The 21,457-nt window shown below is 37.4% G+C and overlaps 2 protein-coding genes across 6 annotated transcripts; one reads left to right on the top strand and one right to left on the bottom strand.

Annotated features, from left to right (window-relative positions):
- Positions 1-12,245: 12,245 nt before the first annotated feature.
- On the top strand, positions 12,246-14,164 carry LOC103501764 (pentatricopeptide repeat-containing protein At3g14580, mitochondrial). Its single transcript, XM_008465448.3, has one exon. The coding sequence runs from the start codon at positions 12,441-12,443 to the stop codon at positions 13,674-13,676; it is 1,236 nt and encodes a 411-aa protein (XP_008463670.2). The 5' UTR covers positions 12,246-12,440; the 3' UTR covers positions 13,677-14,164.
- Positions 14,048-20,395, bottom strand: LOC103501763 (C2 domain-containing protein At1g53590). Of its 5 annotated transcripts, XM_008465446.3 has the most exons (14): positions 20,374-20,395; positions 19,492-19,969; positions 19,064-19,241; positions 18,742-18,816; positions 18,431-18,574; positions 18,122-18,217; positions 17,873-18,004; positions 17,278-17,430; positions 17,076-17,117; positions 16,834-16,882; positions 16,055-16,147; positions 15,781-15,964; positions 15,482-15,605; positions 14,048-15,295 (listed from the first exon to the last, which is right to left on the bottom strand). In XM_008465446.3, exons 3-14 carry the CDS (start codon positions 19,178-19,180, stop codon positions 14,288-14,290), a joined length of 2,217 nt encoding a protein of 738 aa, XP_008463668.2. In that variant the 5' UTR covers positions 19,181-19,241; positions 19,492-19,969; positions 20,374-20,395; the 3' UTR covers positions 14,048-14,287. The 5 variants fall into 5 exon arrangements, with proteins under 5 accessions (XP_008463668.2, XP_008463666.2, XP_008463669.2 ...); XM_008465444.3 differs by lacking the exon at positions 20,374-20,395 and having other exon boundaries at positions 19,064-19,245; positions 19,492-20,077; XM_008465447.3 differs by lacking the exon at positions 20,374-20,395 and having other exon boundaries at positions 19,064-19,205; positions 19,492-20,077.
- Positions 20,396-21,457: the final 1,062 nt, after the last annotated feature.

The following is a 21,457-nucleotide window of genomic DNA, read 5'->3' as shown; positions in this document are numbered from 1 at the left end:
GAAACTTACCAAAAATTCCCAAAATCTTACCAAACACTTATCAAAGTAGCCTTAATCCTAATGGACATCACCCTAGCAACTTTCTACTTCAAAAACAAGCATCCACCATCATGGGCTATTCAATTTTAATGCTTAAAATTAATGGGCATTCAAGAACTCTAGAAGAACTCAACAAAATTACTTCAAAACTTATCAAAAAGTTAACCAAGTAACCTAAACTTCAATGGACAGCACCAATACTACCTTCTAACTTCGAAATCTAACTTTCAACATCATGGGTTATTCAATATTATCGATGAAGTTAAATGGGTACTCGACACCCGCTCCAAAAAGCTTAGAACCTTACCAAAGTTATGTCAGAACACCTAATTTTAAGCTTTCAAATTGCTGGACAACGGCTCAAACTCCTCTAGTATTCAAATCTAGCATTAAAATGTAATGGGTAGTATGAAAATCAAGTCGAAGCTTAATGGGTAATTGAAACTCATCAAGAAATCCAACTAAAATAAAGAAGATTTACCCAAAACTTAGATCCGACGATAGGAAGTTGGTAAAGGACGATGTTAGCGACGATTCGACTTGTCGAATGACGATGAAAGATGGTTAGGTACAGCATAGCTCAGCTAATGGCAAAGCACAGGGAGGAACTCTAATAGTTTATGCGAATCGAAACTAACGGCTTCAAAATACTGTGGTTCAAATGTTGTGCGTGCATGGGGTAGTCGTTGTCCAGCGATTTGGGGCACCCACGGTCGACTGGTAATGGCGAGCCACGCCGTTAATAAAGGCGTTGTGGTTGAGCACAAAAAAGAAGACACCAGATGTTGGCATGCAGTCGTCGTCCGGGGTTGAATGGGGTTTTGGCTTAGGTGGCAGCGTCAACGCGAAGGGGCGAGAGAGAGATGTGGCGGAAAAACGAGTACTCGAGAGAGGTGTGGCAGTGCGTGCATTCAACCAAGGGGAAGGAGGAGGAGGAGAAGAAGAAGAAAAATAATTAGGATATTCTTTTTGTTTTATTCACTTTTTTATTAAAAACAAGGAAGAAATTACATAATGCCCACACTTCAAATTTATTTTCACTTTTGCCCCTTAGATAAATCTTTTCAAATACTTACAAAATTCAAGTCATAAACCCAACTAAAATGGTTTCTAAATTTTCCTTAAAAGTCAAATCAACCTTAAAGAGTATAAAAGAAAATATTCTAACTTGTTTTTTCACCATTTAGGAGATATTAAGTAAATTAATAAAATAAAGGAGAGCGGAACGAGGGCTTATAGGAATGAACTCCAACAGATCGAATGCTCTCGGGGTATTTGCCTAAACCTCCCAGAACCCAATTTCCCGATTTTTTTTCCTTCTCTTTAAATATGCTATGTTCTCAACTATATTATTATAGAATCTCTCTTCAATCTAATTCTCAACAGCAATGTCCCTAAATGGGGTGTGATCCTATTGGGCTTTCTCTACCTTAATGAGTGGGCCCAAGAAGAAGAAGGGCTGTTGAGGCTCGATCTTAATTCGTGGGCTATTTTGATTATGAATTATCCCTCGCTACGCTCTTCCCACTTCCATCCTAAACTAGGGGATTTCTTATTCATTATACATTTTCCCACCCCGTAGGAGTCCAGGCATTGTGGGACCTGTTAATTGAAGGAATTAAAGAGAGATACGAAAAAAAAAAAAAGGGAATTAAGTTGAGATAAGTTTTATTTTGAAGAGAGAAAAAAGAAAATTTTGAAAATCAAAATGGCCAAAAATCTTTTTCAATTTGAAAAGAACTATTTATAACCTAATTACATGCAAAATTGCAGGTAATTAGTTGGCCAAAATCTCAAAACCTAACATTCCACTAACATTTAGCGGAATTAATCACCATTCAATTATCCAACAAAATGTTGGATTTTCCCACTAACTTTGATCAAGGGGAAAACTTTGACTATTTAAGTCAAAAGTCAACATTTTGACTTTTTACCTCCTGAGCATGAATTTGCATTCATCTTTTCCAAATTCAAACCACATTTGAATATAAAGTCGGTCAAAGTTTAACTTTTCAAAGTCAAAAATCAAGATTTTGACTTTTTACAACTTTAAACATTTCCATTAATTCCGAGCTGTCAAATATGAATCTCTATTCATATTTTTAATATTTAAATCACATTTAGACATAAAGCTCTTGCTCAAAGCTGTAACTGATGACTATATCACTTGTAGTTGTCAATTTCTCTCTCTTTACCTAATTCGAATAATTCAAATTATTCCAACATGTTGTTCTAAGTTAATTCCGTATAAGCTAACAGGGGAACCTAATGGACCTATAGATCATGGGCTCCAACGATCTGAGATTAACTGGCTAAATCCTTTTAAACCAAGCTAATCAACATTTGTTAACTAACGAGTCATTCCACTAAAGTCTCATAGTTGCACTCCCCTCACTATAGATATATTTCTGTCCATCTGATATAACCATGATCAGTAAGTTAATCCTTCATAGGTTGTTCGTAATCTCAGCTGATTCAAAAATCGTTTTACCTCCAAGACTACATTTTGTTCCTTAAGTCCCACTGATCCACTATTGAACAATTGGTTTTACGTCTAACCTATAAATCGAATCCCTCTCAGGCCAATGAGAGGGTGGGGTCCCTTGTTCAAAACTTGGATTCAGTTCTTAAGGGAACAACCTATCTACTAACCCTTAAACGGGTAAGAGTGAATTCCATCTTGCATCCTATGTCTCTAGCCATCCACCCGGTCTTACCCCTAAAATGGGAGGATTATTGGGCCAGCGCCATTGAGCTTCCCTCACCTATAGTAAATGGAACTATGAATCTTTCTGGAAATTAGAAGGAGACCTTAGATTAAATGGAACTAAAACAAAGAATTTGAGAAAATTAGTGGTCCTGATGGTCGTCTTGATCCTTATTTGTCTCCTTATCAATGGCAAATTCTTTGCTCCTTACCTAGGTTAATATGGAATTCGTTCGTTGCACTCCTTAACAGTCATTTCACTTCCCATCTTCGGTTGGAGGACATCTCGACTGAATCAATGAATAAAGGCTAAAAAATAGATTTTCGACTCAAACGACTCTAAAGGAGGCTCAAAGAATTTGAGACGAGATTGAAAGGAGAGGTTCAAGGCTCATTGAAATCGACTGAGGTTAGGAAGGAAAGGTTCAAAGAAGTTGAAAGTGAAGTCCTTATCCATAGATTAGGAGCCCTTAGATTAGAAATTCCATTAACTCGGTATGTGGGTGCTGATGCATCTGTCGGACTTTGTACGATCCTTTTATTGAGAGTTTGTCCAAGTCAAAGTCTTCTTGTATGGATTAGTCTATTTCATCCTACTTCTTCTTAGAATTACATCATCTGCGAATCAAGCAAATGAGAAGGAAAAGAAGAAAGAAACCCATCCGGCATAGAAGGCTCAATTCAATTGAGTTGGCCTAGGTTTAGCAACCTTACTCAAGAGATCTCATTCAAGAGCTAATCGCACAAGAAAAGAAAGAATTGAAACTCTTGGTAATAGCATAAATAAGAAGTTCATATGGATATAAACAAGTCCCGCAACAAGATGAGTATGGTAGAATGAACGAGTCCTCCTATCAAAAGGGAATATGGTAGATTTCTTCACAACTCATATTGCATTGAACCTCTCCTTGCAAATTCTTTCTGCCTCTCCTACTTAGTCGAGTTGCTTCACACCTGTGAAGTTGCTTCGAGAATTCTTCGACCTCCTACTCCGCCTCTCTTTATTATTAAGCGCTTTGAACCTCTCCTTTCAGATGAATATGGATTTCTGACTCATTTGGAGGTTCATATTTCATTTCCTTCATTGCACTCCTAATAAGGGATAATGACTTTCGCTTTCATTCAAATTCTTCGAACCTCTCCTTACAAATTTGATATAGATTAAATGAAGGGTCTGTCCGAAAGCGTGAAGCGAAATGACTATGAAGGAGTGCATTATGAAATAACTTGACTCAAAAAGATAAGGAGAGGCTCAATGTAATATGAGTGAACTCCTTATCAAAGAATTTGAGAAATCCATATTCAAATTAATGCCACTAAAAAATCCACTAATATTTGGACGGAGGACTCCCAAAAAGACGAAGAAAGTACGGACTCAGAAATCCATATGAACTTTTGTCAAAGTCAAATCTTTGTCGAATTTCACTTTCCATCTTTCCTAAAGCAAATCAAATCAATAGTGTGCCATATTGATCTGGAAATACATATCTCTCTTTATCCAGTGAAAGGTTTTTCCTTAGGCTTTTCTTCAATCTATCCTAACCTCAATCGACAGCGATAAGCCAAATCCATGACCCATCCATTTCCCACGTTATAAGTATATCATTAAGTACATTGTTATTGGGTCCGTGTAACGCCCCAAAGAAAGTAATTTTATGTTTAAGTATTCTAAGTTTAATTTTGAAAATTTAGTAATATTTTGGTGTTATTTGATTCAATGGTTGAATTATTTGATTTTGAAGTTCGAGTAATGATATTATGTAAATTATATAATTTTGTAAGGATAAATATTTTATTTGGTTAGTTAAAGGTGATTTAAGTGGAGAGATAGGAAGGTTTGAATTAAAAATGGAATTTTGTGGGTTTTAAATGAAAAGAGAGAGTGTAAAGATTTTCTGGGAATAGAAAAAGGAAAAATAAGAGGAGTTATTATTATTTTTCTTTAAATAGGGCATTGGGATGTGTGAGACTATTCATCTTCTTCCACAAAGAAAATCCTAAAATTTCAACCTTCAAAACCCTAGCTGCCACTTACTTCCGCCGCCGCTGTCGTACTTTTTCTGTCTGTTAGCTGCTCGTCCGAAGTAATCCAAGTTGAGTCGTCCACGTCGAGGTAGTGTGTGCGCCGCATGTTTTCAGCTGTCAGTCGTCTGTCATACCGTTCCTTTAGTCGCCGATCGTCAGCCAAGTCGAACACCAGACCACCATCGAGCTTCGTCCATCAGTCGTTTGTCAGTCGTTGTCGTTAGCTGATCGTTTATGCAAGCCACACACGTGAAGCCGCGAGTCACGCATCATGCACGCCGTCAATCCGTCAGCCGCAAGCCATGGGTGTCTTCGCGTCGAGTCATCCCCTAGCTGTGTCTCATCTAAGCCGTGGGTGCTTGTGCGAGCTACTTCCCTAGCCGCCGAGCCAATCCTTACCCGAGTTGCCCCTGCATCCACAAGCCGTTTTCTGCCTTCAGCCAAGCCAAGCCCCCTTTGACCAAGCATTTGAGCCACTTAGCCTATTTTTGGTCCTTTTCACCTATTTTTTGGTAAGTTTGATTGGGTTTTGGTTAGTTTCCAACAAAGATTAATTTTGGATCCTAAATAATTTTATTTTAGATTAAACTGAATTATTTTTTTAAAGGGCTGGTTAGATCAATTGGAAGTTGAACTGTGGAACTTTTCCAGTTAAAGGTAAATTGAATTCAACCTCAACTTTAGGTAAGTTGAATCAATTTGGATTTTTATCCTTAAGAGACTGTTAATTAACTTATTAATTTTAGTTATTGGGTTTTCTTGTTGAATAGAACTTGACTGTTGGAAAACTTGATCGTGACGGTTAGGATACTTTCGGTTTTAACTAATCTCTAGGTAAGAGATTCTCCTATTAGACCTTCGTATGGAAGTGAGAGCTTGCATGAAATCCTTCCATTATACTTTGATGTAGCTGGTATGCATAATGTGATCATATGTATGGTGATTGGTAGTCAGGATTATTCCATGATTATAATAACTGATAGATCCAATTGAGATATGTTTATGATGATAATATTTGAATACAATGCTATGATTGATACATGTGCCATATTTATGATGATGTGATGATATGTTCATGTTATGGATAGGGTGTACTGTTATCTTTTTCTATTAGAGTCGTACCTACATGGGTGTCCCTCGGGATCACCACCTTTTTATGACTGTGTAGTCCGACGAGATCAACAGTCCAGTATGACATAGACATGATTATGAGTGATTCGACGGGGCCACTCACAACCCGATTGTCTTAGGATTTCCCCCGCGTATACTAAAGATTAGTTTGTCCTAGGTATTCCTTTGAGTTCACCACAAACCAGAGATGTTCCTATGGAATCACAGATCGCACGTGTTCGAAAACGTGCCAGTTTAGGGGTACCACTTTATAGCACTCTAATAGGAAGCTAACAGACACCTAGCAGGACTAGTAGTGGGTCCCTTACTGAGTATATTTTTATACTCATTCTTTCTTATTTAATTTTACAGGCAGAGGTAGAAGTAAGGGCAAAGGGAAGCTGGCGATTAACAAGAAGTGATCGTGGCAAGCCATAGGGATCATTTTTGCTTCCGCCCTATGTCATTTGATCAGATGCACTTTTTATTTATTTTTATATTTTTTCCTTTAAAACTAGATAGAACTCGAGTTAGGATTTTATTTATTTTTAATTTATTACATTTGTTTAAAATTTTGATAAGTAATTTACGATTTTGTTCTATTTTCTACTTTAATTTGAGAAAACTTTATTTTCCTTTTTATTTGTAGGGACCTCGGCTTAGTATAAAGAGTTGGGTCGTTACAGTCCGACTATCCATGAGGGAAGAGTTCTTAGATGCCCTAGCCTCATGTCAAACTATAACTATAGGGTTGGTCGAGGAAGTAAGAGGACCTTAAGCGAGAAGAGGATTACAATATGCTCTTTCAAAGAAGCAGGTTATGAAATTAGGGGAAGAAGTTGGAGGTGAAAGAACTCCACTCTTAAGCCAAGGGCCTACGCCTATGCTTTAGCTCCTTCTACATCGTACCTCTCCTCTTAAGTAATATCGTGTATCGAATTTTGACTTTTACGAGAGGTGGAGCGGGTTAGTTTGATCCAATGATATAGAACTTTCCTTCCTTCTCCTTTGAAATCAGTCTCTGTCTCCTTTTCTAGGGGATCCAGTGGAAGTAGCCCACAGAACGCTTTTATCTGCGGCTCTTGAGTCCATATACATCGTTGTGCCCTTCCTTTTTCCTATAGACATTGAAAGAAGTACTAGGACAAGGAAAGCATCTCGTTAATGCACATCTCCATATAGATTTGTGAAATGCAAAGATTGAACCTCACAAAGTATAAAAAAAAAGATATCAATGAACAAGGGATCTTAAGTAAAGCTATCATCTCACTATCGTATGAGTAACTACCAAAAAAAGGGTAAAGAGTTTGTCCGCTCAAGTAGGACAAAGTTAGAACTAAGGTGCGAACCCTCATAAATCAGAGATTAGGAGTCTGATCATGGAAGATCTTTTTCGCTATTATGAGTCGTTAGAGCTCTTTTTCTTCCAGCGGACCTTGAAGTAGACTTTTCTCTAGTGCTTCCTGAGTAACCCACCCTAGAACAGAGTCTAGGCCACTGGAGCTAGAAAACTAATAAATCAAAAAGAGGGGCGAAGCGACTTAAAAGGAGTGCACAATCAAGGCTCGATCGTGCTAGGAAGAAGACAAGGTTTTCGAGAGTCTGATCTTAGATGCTTCTGTCTACAATGTGTCCTTTCCTTTCGAACTCATCCATTCCATGGTCGAGTTGGGATGTTTTGTTAGGGACTCACTTATTTGGGGATATAATAATAGGTTTGAGATAAAGAGGAAGAAAAAAGCGAAAACCTACTAAATCCACTAAAAGGGAGATGTATGGAAAGGCATTGTATCGAAAGAAAAAGTCCATGGAAGTCCTCTACGAAGATTCTTTGCTCCGGACTTCACAAGAGCGCAATCAATGCCTGGGAAGGTGTAGAAGGAGTCTGAAATCCATATTAACCTGCGGATAAACAAGGGTTAGGACGAACTTTATTCAATGATCTTTAAGCCTCTTCATTTATGTTGCTTTCCTCTTGAGCTCAAATTCTTTGAGCCTCCCGCCCTCTCTTCCTATAGTCGAGCTACTTTCGTTCCTCCTTCGGAGTAGTCTTCAAACCTTTGCTTTTTTATTCCTTTAGATTCAAACCGCTCCAACTCCTATTTTTTAGGAAAAAGGGAAAGAAAGTTACCAATTTGATGATTTTGAAATCAATCTTATTATCAATCTGACTATCTTCGATCCCTATTCATATAAGTCAAGATTTTTTATTGACACCAATTCAGAAACTAAGCAGTAAGGGTTGAGTCAAGCAGATCCTCTTTGTCGTAGCCTATCGAGTTAGCTCCCTTGAAGACCTTTGGGGCTTCTTCCTATTGAGAAGTTTACTGATAAAAGGTTCCCTTTCCCTCCAGTCTCGCTTTATACTTTTGAAACCACAACTTCAAGAGAAAGTCAATGAACGAGGTGAGTGTTTCCTATGAAAGTGATAATCAAATATTCAGAACTCAAGAAGAAGATAAGAAGAGCTGCTAAGAAGTCAATGAACAAGGGGGCAAAAGTAATAATCAAATAAGAAAGCTCAGACTCGAGTAGTTTCATTCTCTTTCTTTCTTTATCTTTCATTCTTTGAAAGGGAATGGAATGGGAATGATTGGACCATGAATTTGTTCTTTCATCGTGCAATTGACTTTCTTCCTTCCATTGTGTTGTGCTAGTTGGGAATTCTTGTTAACGAGTGAATTTTTCATCCTTGGTTTATGCTTTTAAGCTAGTTCCAAGATAGCTCGATTCTTGTTTTCATTCTCATTTCAAACTAATATTCTTTCATTCTTCATCATTCACGAGTCAGATTCAATAGTTGGATTCCATACGCTTTTTGGCTTTTAATGAAATTTAGAAGAGACTTGACTAAAAGGAGAGAAGAAAGTGAATGAAATGCTCAAATTCTTCTTAACTTCTTGCCTTTCAATCAAGCCTCTCCTTCTTAATTGAGTTGCTTCACACCTTGAAGGTTCATATGGATTTCAAACTCCTTCGCAAATTTTGTTGCTCCTAATAATTGCCTCAAATCTGGTATTTGACTCCTCTCGTCTTATTCCTTTTAAGTCTTTATCAGGATAGGCTTTCTCGTTCTAACTTGACTCCTAGGCTTTTTTCGTAGTTCGGACTTCTCCTAAGTACTAATCTAAGGGCTCCTTCACAATGGCTTCGCTTCGCTAGGCTTGATTTTTCTTTCTAGTTGATAGGCTTTCTTCTAAATAGTGAGTTTACGTTGAAGAGCTGCTTCGCTCATTCTTATTTGACCCAAAATACAAACTTCTGAAAGAGATCCTGTCTTTCATACTCTTACCGAGATGGATGAAATGAAAACTGCCCTTTCTTCCTCTTTATCTAACCTTGCTGTCGGTTCCTGAGACCTCGCCCCTTTCTAATGGGAGCTACGTTCTTCCCCTGCTTCTCGTACTTCCTCTTCAATGGACTGGGATTGTATTAGACTCATGGCTTTCTTTTTTTCTCCTTGATAAGAAATCAGAGAAAGAAAAGAAGATCAAGAGCTTCCACACCACAACTCTTCCTCTTTCCTCAACGGGCTCAAGCTTCTCTTCTGCCGAGGTAGCCACTGACGCAAGTGAAGTGAAGTTCATTCCGCTAAACAGCCAAGAAACTTCTGCATCCGTAACCACCTTTGAATTGGCTACTTCATTTACTCATTCTCCTTCTCATTCCCTTTCCCCAAAAAGAGAGGGTCTTTTTCCTCACGCTGACTTAGGCCCTTATCAACCCTATTTGACTTAGGTAATCTGAATGAGAAAGCTGAAAGAATATCTCCTAATGGAAATTGTGTGCTATGTCCTTTCTTTTATTGTGGTTCTTCCATTGGGTCGACTTTCAAATTGAGTTATGGGGGGAAAAGCTGCTCTTCCTTTTCTTAATTGTCCATTCGTCAATCTCTAGTGGAGACGCCTCCCTCTAACAGTTATTTGATCACTAAGTTGACCAATTCCTCTACTCGAAATATACCGAAGGAATGGATGAAATAAAGGGAAGACTCAAAGTGAAGCGCAGCAGCAAGTTAGAACTTTCTTTATCGATGAAATCAAAGAAAGTTAGAGTGAAGAAAGGAAGGAAAGGTTAGAAGCTTCTCCCCTCCTTTCATTCATACCAAGATTGAGAGACAGATATTCGCAAGGTCCAATATTGGTTGCCGCTCACTCGCTTCTTTCTGCAATAGATCAAATCAATTAGATGGGTCAATGGGAACGGATTGACCAATTAACCAATCTTCTTAGCCAGCTTTTTTACCTTCCCTTCCTCATCATACGAACTTGGATCGGATTGAATTTACCTACGACACGTATGAACAAAGGAATTTCTTGATCTTACCCACCTCCATCCTTTCGCCGCTGGTGGCTCTACCAGCTCCACTCCTCCCAAGCTAGCTTTATAGGGAGGGCACATAAAAAAGGAAAGGATGAACAACCCGCTAAACCTTGTATTTTGATTTCTTCTTCAAAGTTAATCGCGTTGAAGAGTTTGTTCGTCTGAAAGACTCACGAAGTTGGTCGTACCAAACCACTACGTAGGATACCAGATGGCACTGAATCCTAGATGGTCTTTCTTGTAGTTTACCAATCTCAAAGGTGGCAGCTACTACATAGACTAAGGCATTAGATTGGGCTTGGACACCTTCTATTTCTCTTTCTTTGGTCAATAGAGAAATACGAGGACAAATTCCCAATTGACTAATGCCAATAAATATTCCAACTACCCTACCGCTCCATGGGAATATATAAGATTCAAGTAAGACTCAAAGAATTTGAAAAAAGCAAAGGCTTCTATAGCAACTGAGAATGAAAGAGCTACTTCCTTTGCCCCCTTTTTATGTGATCTTATGCTCCCTCTTCCATAACGGGTGACGCTACTATCTTTTCGATTTTAGTTACCCTTTCTGTTGAGCTGCTTTTTGTGATAGCTTTCCCCTTTTAGTCCTAGTCCTACTAGCAAGATTGGAAACTGAGATTGATGCCTCTATTGTCAATTTGAAATTAAAAACAAAAGTCCATATTAGTTTCATTAGTGAATTTGAGACGAGACTAAAAGGTGCGAAGCAACTCGATTAAGAAGGAGAGGTGAAAAGAATCTGCGAGAAGAATTTGAAAGTGAATTCCTTATCCTGGAAATTAGTAGGAGCCCTTAGATTTGAAATAACTCGACTCAAAACGATAAGGATCAAAGAATTATCTCAGAATTTGAAAGCAAAGTCCTTATCCCTTATTAGGATCCCTTAGATTAATAACACGACTAAACGAAAGGATCAAAAAATTATCAAAGAATTTGAAAGCGAAAGTTCTTATCATTATTCTTAAAAGGAGTGCAACGAAGTTCATAAAGGGTTCAAAATGTAGTGAAAAACTATATTAATCTTTCCTTGGACTTTAGGCTTTCACCATGTTCATTGATCGTTCATTGATCTATTGACTACGCCTTTTTCAAACCTTATACTCATGATCAATAAGGCAACTGCAAGCATCTACTCCTAGAGAAATGAAAAGCAGAGCTTTAGGCTTGAATAATAACAAGGTCAGGCTGGGAGCTCCAGCTTTACAAGGATAGAGCTTAGATAGGGACCTTGATTATTATGAATATAAGGTTTGAAAAAGGTGTAGACAATAGATCAATGAACAAGTCCTTCAACGCATCTAGACCCCTTATAATTGCTTTCTTCCTTTCTTTCAAACTACCGCTCCGTAGGTGAACAAGGCTTCGTAAGGAGTTGACGAATCTCTTTTCTTCCGCTCCATCTTCCTTACGATCAATGAAAACCTTGAACTTCTTTGTTTTAATGGTCTCATTGATAAGGAAGGAATTCTCAAATCATTTGAAAATTAACCGTTGCTTCGCTCTCTTTGTTCATTGATTCAGCTTGAATCTTGGATTCCTTTCAGTCGAACCTCCTCTTAAATTCTTTGAGTCTTTCTTTTTCTCAAGTTCTTTTTTATACAACTTCTCCGGTCGATACAACTCAATCTGGTCTATGCTGACCTGCCCTACTTTTTTTCAAAAACAAAGGAACGAAGAATTTGCAAATAAAAGTCAAAAAATTTGCGAGACTATGAAAAACATTATAATGGGGTTTCATGAGCTATTCTTTATAATTTGTAATTACTTTAAATTAATTTAAAAAATATAATTTGTGAATATAAAATTAAGTGATAAAAATCAAACCTTTCATGTCAACGTAGGGTGAAAGGTCAAGCCAATTAGATAAACTAAGCTCAATTTCTTAAAATATTTAATGCCTTAAAATTTTGAAACTAAATTTCCTTTCTATACACAAAACCAAGAGGCAATATTTTTCTTCTTAATTAACCTAAATAAATCTGAGAAACTTGTACGGATGACCTCCTCAATCAAATGACTAATGACCCTTACACGAACATCGTGAATTTATGCAATTGATCCCATCCGCACGCAAAGCTATTCCGCTACCAATTTTTCTTCTTTCTCTCTCTCTCTCTCTCTAGTCTCTCGTTTTTCATTTTAACAATCTTTCTTACTTTTCAATACAAACAAAGTATAAGAAACGATTCTCAGCGTCACTCTGATTCTCCTTCCAATGATCCGTTCTTCTCTGCGCCTTTCTCAACTCTCTTTGTTAAACTCCATTTTCTCTTCATCATCTCCTTCGATTCCTCTTCATCTTCCTTCATCTTCCTCCTCTTTCTCCACTTCCCCTAAACAACCCTCTGTTTTCTCCCATAAACTCAGCCACAGAGATTGGTTATCTCCCAGTGAAGTCATCAAAATCATTCAACAAATCCAACATCCTTCCTCTGTTCTTGCATTCCTCCACCAATGGTCAAATCGCAAGGACTACAAACCCAACAAAGAAATCTACACTCTCATTGTCTCCAGACTTGCTGAGGGGCGGTTGTTTGATGATATTGAGAAGGTGATGTTGAGAATCAAAGCCGAGAGGAATTTCCGCCTGTCCGATGAGTTTTTCTACCATGTTATTAAGATTTATGGTAATGTTGCTGGTCGTTTAAGTAAAGCTATTGATACCCTTTTCGATATGCCCAATTATAACTGCTGGCCCAGTGTTAAAACCTTTAATTTCGTGCTTAATTTGCTTGTTTCGGCGAAGATGTTTGATGTTGTTCATGAAGTCTATATGGGTGCTCCTAAGTTGGGGATTGAGATTGATGCTTGTTGTCTTAATATACTCGTTAAAGGGTTGTGCCAGAGTGGGAATCTTGATGCTGCATTCAAGTTGCTCGATGAATTTCCTCAACAGAGGTGTAGGCCAAATGTCAGAACGTTTTCAACGCTTCTGCATGGATTGTGTGAGAATGGGGAACTAGAGAGAGCATTGGAGCTTTTCTGTAAAATGGAGAATGAAGGTGTTTGGCCCGACACTATAACGTTTAACATATTGATTTCGGGGCTTAGAAAGAAGAAGAGAATTGAAGAAGCAATAGAACTTTTGAGGAGAATGGAGCTTAAAGGTTGCGACCCCAATGCAGGGACTTATCAAGAGGTTTTGTATGGCCTGCTCGATACGGGTAAGTTTATCGAGGCAAGGGATTGTATGCATCGGATGATATCGGATGGTATGGACCCAAGTTTTGTTTCATATAAGAAGCTGTTGTCTGGGTTATGTAAGAAGAACCTAACTCAAGATGTGGATTGGGTTCTGAAACAAATGGTTATGCAGGGTTTCGTCCCAAAAGTGGGTATGTGGAAAGTGATTTTACGTTGTGTGTTATCAGGAAATGAAGAATGCATTGATATCACTGCTGAAGTATTTGAGAAAGTTGTGTTGCTTGCAATGGAAGATGGTGCGGCGTAAATTGTAATTGTTATGTTTCCAGTATATCTGCGGCATTCCATGGTCGACCTCGACAAACTAACACAGGCTAAATACTAAGGATCAATGCAGGAGGTGATAGTGATGCTATGGACACAAGCAAATCAACTTAGCTGCTCACATTAAAGAACAAACAGATCTCTTCTGCAACGTGCTTCAGAGTTAAACATGTTTAGCATTTTTGTTTTCCAAGAGGAAGAAATTCTCACTTGTTGCAGCTGAGGAGCCAAAGGGGACTTTCCTAGACAATAATGTTCGGCGATGAGAATAACTGGAGGAAGCGGGAAACGCCCCCATAAGGCTCAAATTCAACATGCAGATGGAGTTATTTCATGGTGGCAAAGTAGTGCCAATTTAACTAGGAAAAATTGATGCTTTATTTATTTTGACAATCTTCACAAATAACTTCTTCAATCTCTATAAATTTTGCACTTGTTTAAGGGTAATGACATCTCTATTCAATTTACAAATTCTCAAACTTCTGCATGTTTTTCACATCTTTTTTTACCTACACACTGTACCTACCATCTTTCAAACAACGAAAGAAATAACAACTATCACCAAGTTCAGGTTTTAGAAGTTCCAATCGTTTGTCACCGTTGATTGCGGGGTTTTTTATTATCATCCTCGTCATCTTCAATCTTTGCCGATCGAGCTGCAGCAGCAGTACTTCTATCTGCTGCTGATGGTCCATTCTCCTTCACATTGTCACTTGAACCAGCGGGCAACACATTTTCCTTAAGGGTGCTGTTGTGAGGAGCTGGGGCTTTGGCTTCAGTGATAACTGGAACTCCTACAATTGTTGTTGGGTTGCAAACAGTTGGTGTATCAGGTTCATCATCAGAAGACTCTGATTCCACTGCAGCATCTCTTTCCTTCAGTCCCAATGAATCAATTTGGAATCTCCTCGAGCCTTTGCGTGAAAATGCATATTTAATACTACGAGCAGATTTCTCAGCCTGTCTGATAATGCTTTTAGCCATGCCTTTCACATTACCACCTTTTCCTGGACTCTCTGGATCACTACCATCGTTGCTCGACTTTCCTTCTGTAAATACCACCTTATCAGCAGTACTGGAAATGTTATCCACAAGAATAACCTTGACGCCCCGTTCGGCATTTGCAGCCCTAACATTGGTATATTGGGGGGATTTAGCAGACTCCACTAAGCTTCCTGATCGATCCTCATCCCGAGGACTCCTGTGAAAAACTGAACTCAGCTTCCTTAGTCCCCTACGAACTGATATTTTTCGATGTTTCTCCTCAGGACTATCATCAGCACTGCTTGAATCATTAGTACAAGATTTTATCTCTCCACTGCTTACAGATTCATTAGGCTCCCTACGGATTTCGGTATCAAGCCGCCTACTTGGTCCCTTCCGAGGCTCCCAAGTTTTTGAAGCTTCGCTTCCTGGACGGTGGACCCATATTCCTGTCTCCTTCTGCCCTTTAACATCGATGGGCTCAAAATTATCAATCCCTTTTTCAGGCTCCATCGATACAGGTGAGGTTGAAGCCTTATCATTTTTGGTCTCACTTTTAGGGGAACCCTCGTTCTCTTCCACATTCAAGGTTTCTGTCTGAGAAGGATACTCCTCCACCTAAAGTACAGTATTACATAATCAATACTAGAAAACAACCTTTCTTCTGTTAGGAATTTCATTTTCCAGTAAAACAAAATTTGAAAGATCCTTTCCTAGGGAACACAAATTACACCAGCACCGAACAGAGAAAAGGATACATGGAAGGGAAGGGAAGGGAAGGGAAGGGAAGGGAAGGGACATAACCTTCTTTCTGTCTTCATAAACAGTGATTCCAAGATGCAATCGTCCTGTTCTAATGTTTTCAAGAGGCAACCATATATCATGTCGTTTGCCATCCCTCAGGTCCGCAATGCAGACAGAACAATTTCTGCAGATAGAATATTAGATTGGATTTGAGCATTATCAAAAAATGATAAAGCAAAGGGAAAGATGAAAGTGAAGGCAGAAGGACTAGACATCAAATCTCATTTAAGCTATGGTCACAAGATCAAAACTTGCAACAAACCAATTATATCACAGAAGTTACAAATTTGAAGACAAACCCAAGTGCGTCGTCGACAAATGTGTCCTTGTCACGAACTTCAATAGCAAGCACATTTTCTGATTCCCATGTGACAATTGGGATTTTGAATTCCTCACGCCACTGTGGAGACAGTGTTTTCCTTTGAATTTTGGTTCTGAATCTGTACGGACCCAGTTGACCTTTTACATACGGATCAGCCAGACCTGAAAGGCTTCAACTGTGAGCTGAATTCACCAGCGATGTAAGGAAATCATCAAAACTATAATACATAAGAGGAAGAATGTTGGAAGAACCATTTAGATCAGATGGCTTCATGTCTGCTCCTTCAACAACTTCAACTATGACATAGGCGACTGGTTCCTTCACGTTAACAGAGAACCAATTTTCTGGAAATATAAGGTCATGGACAAGGAGAAAGATCCATCAACATTGAAACATATGTAGTCACTTCTAAATTTTGATTTTCAAAAGCTTAGAGAACATGCCGGACGATACATATTCATATCTAAAAGCTCAAAAGAAGTAGGAAATAGAATTACAAGCCAATGGCTTGCAGACCAAGAGTGATGCAAATTGAAATCAGAATTTCACCATCTTTGCATAAATTTTTTATACAAATTACATATACCACACTTCATAGACAGAAACTTTCAAAAGACCAGCAAACACAATTTGGAGTTCAACAAACAGACAATATATGAAATCAAAAACAATTTTTTAGCAATAGTTGTTGGCCGTTGACCCATGACTGGCACATACAATATATTATGTACAAACTTGGTATGAATTATAAAATTAATTGTCACAAACATGGTATGCAAACCGTGGGAGTGCAACCAAGGGAGTTTAAACCATTCTAGGATAGAAGAAATATTGTAAAGCATGCTGCTCAAAGGGCAAGGCTATTACTATTTTAAACATGCTGTGCGACATGATTATGAGAAAAACTAAAACAGACATGGAGACGTGCAGATATGGCATTCTTTCAATTCATTAGGTTGTGATTGACCATTCTTTAAAATATTTCATTTGACCACAGCTCCAAGTTGTGATTGTGTTTAGAACGAAGTACCTGGCTGTGGTGAAATGAACTTCTCCATGTCAACAACCAACATATTGGGCTGCAAAGATCAAGATAATTTAAAATTTGGTAAGTATTGTTGAAAAACATCTGCAATAACATGGAATCTGGACATAAATGTACATTAGGAATATAATTTGATTCAGGCCTTCACAAATTTCAATTCTTAAAGGATGAAATGAAATGCAAAAACTAAGAACGAAGGTGTTATCAAGAATGCTCTAGAACTACACCTCAACAAGTGTCTGCTCAAAGGCAATGGACAAAAGCTTGTCCTGATAAGAAGAAAGCAAAAAAAGAAAAATGATAGTATTTAGACAGAGAATAAGAACCACGAGCAATAAAGCATAGTTTAGCCAGAACAAAGAAAAATCAAGGGAAAAGAAAGAAAAAGGAGGTGAAGGTAAAATTGCTTAAATAGAAGATGAATAGTACCAGCCATCCAGCAATTCCTGGAAGTTCGGTAACATCAAGACCATGTGTAAAGATAGGTTTGACGGTCATCTGAAAGTATGGAGGCTCAGCAAAACATAGTCTTATGCGGCCAAGGTATGGCCAATCCCGAAGGAACTTAACACCAACCAAAACCTTGAGAATGAACATGAAGAGTGGTTGAAATAAAGCATACACACATACAAACACAAAGCTAATTCAACACTCCCCACCCAGTGTCACAAAGACTATTTGATGGCAGATGATGCAAATCATGACAAGGAAAAAGGTGCAAATAATGCAAATCAGTATGAAGAAGAGTAGAATTCTTACAAGGAAAGAACACAACTAAAGACGAGAAAACTGAAAAAAAAGAAAAAGAAAAAGAAAAAGCTTCACGGATAAAATTTAACTCACAATTGAACTACACGAGTAAAACCGAAATTACTCATAAGACAGTAGAATCAGCATTTTTCACAATATAAAATATCATACAAGCAGAATTTGAACACTTCTACTTTTCAACTCACGAACAGAAAAGAAATATTAAAAATCATCCTAAACTACACCCTTACAAACATGACAAAAATTTCTGTACCTTTCCTTCCACGTGCATGCCTGTAAGATGCAACTTTGCCCACATTCCAAATCCTAGTCTTTTCCTCAGCTTCACACCAAGTATTGCACTCATGTCATCAGCTGTAAGAAAGTTCATTCCCAACTCCAGAACCTGTGATTAATCCCTTCAAACCAAATTAAACTCGGAACTGTAAAAGGCAATATATGTGTGTGTGTGAGTGTGTTTATACGAATCCTAATCCAACAACCACAAAAATGTACTTCCTACCAAGTGGTCATCCTCGCTAGGCTGACGAAGAACCCTCATTTCAGTAAACATAGGTGGGTTTCGTCCCAAATATAGATGTTGAACCACAGCCTTCTTCTGCAATTATACACTAGTCATCAAAAATCTGTATGGATGTAAAATTATGATTACCAAACAATGAGAACAAATCATGTACTGGCATATTCTTGGATCTCTCAAGTTCGCTGAATCAAATTGATGGAAGTTTAATATTGAAAAGACATTGAACTGCTCCAACAAGTTGTATCAATCAAAGAAGCGAGTCTATAAAGAATTATTTTGGGATCATACAGCAGTCCACGGTTTGTACTTCTCCAAGAACCAAGGAATGATAGGGAGGAGAATCTTTTGAGAAGCAATTTGCTCCATGCATATAGGCCAAATCTTCTCAACTGCATGGTTTAACCACCTAACTGTTTCAGAATCTGTAAGAACCTGAAGTGGAAGAGAAATCACATTCGACTTAAAACAAAATGAAACAATTCTATTAAAAAACAAGGAAGCAAAGAAGAAGAAGAAAGGGGTTACCCCCTCAATTTTACAGTAGATAACATTTATTATTTGTTCAAGTGTTCTAGGTTAGAAAGGGAAAGAAGTTATACCCTTCTCTGGTTAGCTTGCTTTCTCTCCTCAAATTGCAATTTCCTCCTCAATTTCAAAAAGAACCGCTCGTGCACCTTTCAAAAAGAAGAACAGAAGTTCATTAGGGAACAAAGGAAAAGATTCAACCAAAGCACAAAATGAAGCTTCAGAGAAGCACATTCAATGAACCAGATTCCTAAAAGTCTTAAAAGGTAAAACTACGATTCATTAAAAACAGTTATCTGATGATCCACAACACAACTTCACACAAAAAAAATTCGAAGTTAGAAACAAAAGGAATATGAAAATAAAAAAGATGATAACAGAAATGATCAAAATTACCAGATAGAGATAGATGAGGGAGATGAAATATGCGGCAACATGGGAGCAATTGAAGGCGGAAAGTAGCCAGAGAAGAAAAAGGACGAATCCCACATGAATCATAATCGAAACCTCCATTAGAATCAACCTTCCTCCAAATCCCCTTTAAGATTAAAAGAAAAGATTACCTTCCTTAACACTTCCTGTACCGACAAACAACATTCTATAGGATTAATATAATGATAATCAAGTTTTCCTTTTTCTCAAATGGGCTCCACCAGATTCAAAAGACAAAAAGGATAAATATACATAAATGTAATAACTCCAAAACCCATCAATAAAACAACATTCAACATTCAACCCACTGGATCAAAATCAAAAGAATCGAAGATTTGTAAATCTCTAATCCAAATATAGACGGAAAATGAAAAACCCATATCGATACTTACACTAAAATCACCAAGAAGAACTAGTTCTCGACACAGAAACTTCTTCAATAAGATCAAACGAATCGAATCCCTTCACTTAAGTGGAGGGGCAGGTTCTGAAATCCTCTGTTCAACCTTCCTCTCAATACAGTAAAACCGATGCCGTAGGATCGAAGAAACCGTCGATGAGAGATAAGGAATTGTAGCAGTTGAAACTTGAGAGTAAGTTACTCGAGTTTGGATTGAACCTTCAAGCACGTGTCCAATACGTGTCGGCATCGGAAGAGAAGATAAATAGAACGAGTACTTGCTGCAGCCATGACTGACATGGATCTTCTTTTTCCCTCAATGTATGTCTCTCAGATCAAATGAAATCAAGAAATTTCAACAGATTGCTACATTAAAGCATGAAAATGTATCGATTTTCTGGGTTTGAAATAAGCCCTTTGAAGAAGAACATGCCACTCCGAGCTGGAACTATCCCATATCCAAATAATTTCTGTTTTGGGGAGAGAAATGAAACAAAATTACTTTCATGAATAGAATAATCCAAAAGTATTTACAAATTTGAGAACTTTTGACTCGAAATAAAAGTGAAAATTTTAAAATATTCATATATCAAAATTGATTGAGGGATCAAACGATTCAACAAGAAAGGTACAGCTGCCGACTCAATTCTTCGAATTGAAAATCATTTCCGTTGAAATAGTTTATTAGAAAAATGAAATTTATTTTCTTCATATATATATAAAAATGAAATATTATTACAAACGACAAAATAGAAAATATTTACAAAAATATTACATAGTATTTTCTAAATTCTTTAAAAAAAAAGAAAAGAAAAGAAAAAATCTGCCTCAGTGAAGATTTAGAAGAAAAAAAATGGCAAAATGCAAAAGAGACTTTGTGGTGTAAAACGATATGGCCCACTTCAAAAAGTTTTCAAGAGATATAAAGATTAGAGTATATATATTGAAAATAAATTGAAGGATAATATTATCAAGAATTGATGGAAAAACTTATACACCTAACTCAAGCTCAATATTTGTACCTACAATTAATTTTGCAAGCCAATTTACATCTCTCTTTTTCGATCGGTTGAGCAACAATCACTTTTGACACAAATGAGGAATCTTAAAATACTTAAAGAGATTTCAAGAGGATTATATGTCAAAAAGTTTTATGATGTAAAAGATTTAAAAACTTTCCTAAATTATTAATTAAAAGTATTTTTATTACTTAAAAATTAATTAAAAAAATTAACTATTCAAAATCAAATTTAATAGCTATCAAACAATTTCAAAAATCACCCTAAAATTTGCACTTATACATATAGAACAAAATGCAAATCAAATATATACTCACAAAGTAAGAGTAAAACAAAGACGTCCTCAGAACACACATTCAAGAAAAAAGAATTTGGCCTTACTCTAATGTTATTAACATATATAATTTATTTCTTTGAACTTTCTTACATTGTTTTACATTGTTTTCATTGACTTATTAGGGGCTATTTGGCCCTCAGATTACGAAGGAGCACTCTATGTTTGTCCCAAGGGTTATTATAACTCGAGGATTAGGATTATGACTATTATACTCATTCCCCTATTTCTCTTCTGTCACTATTCCCCACTTGTAACGACCCAACTCCTTATACTGAATCGAAGTCATTACTCAATATAGAACAAGTGGTTTAAGTCATAAAATTTTATTAAAAGCATACGGTTCAAGAAATTCATTTATAAAAGCATAAACAAGGTAGTCGTGCAAAAATGTAAAAACGTTCTGAAATCCTACTCGGGCCCTATCTACATAAAAGATAGTGAAAAATAAAAAAAGTACTCAAACTCAAATGCTAAAATCTGAAATAAGAAATAAGCGGAAGCGGTAGTCCCTATGGCCCTCCTCGGTCTCACTTCGGGTCGCTCGCCAGTTTGCCCTTGCCCTTGCCTCGTCCTCTACCTGAAAACATAAAATGGAGAGAATG

This window comes from Cucumis melo, chromosome 7 (assembly GCF_025177605.1).
Source record: "Cucumis melo cultivar AY chromosome 7, USDA_Cmelo_AY_1.0, whole genome shotgun sequence".
Lineage (NCBI taxonomy): Eukaryota > Viridiplantae > Streptophyta > Magnoliopsida > Cucurbitales > Cucurbitaceae > Cucumis > Cucumis melo.
Note: the sequence above shows the minus strand (reverse complement) of the source record. Positions and strands in the feature narration are given on the sequence as shown.

Coding starts and splice junctions, on each gene's coding strand:
- LOC103501763 (XM_008465446.3), bottom strand. CDS start 19,180: ATGGAGGTTTCGATTATGATTCATGTGGGATTCGTCCTTTTTCTTCTC. Junction 17,118..17,277: donor CAGGAATTGCTGGATGGCTG/GTACTATTCATC, acceptor TCTTCTTATCAG/GACAAGCTTTTGTCCATTGC. Junction 15,296..15,481: donor TTTATGAAGACAGAAAGAAG/GTTATGTCCCTT, acceptor ACTGTACTTTAG/GTGGAGGAGTATCCTTCTCA.
- LOC103501764 (XM_008465448.3), top strand. CDS start 12,441: ATGATCCGTTCTTCTCTGCGCCTTTCTCAACTCTCTTTGTTAAACTCC.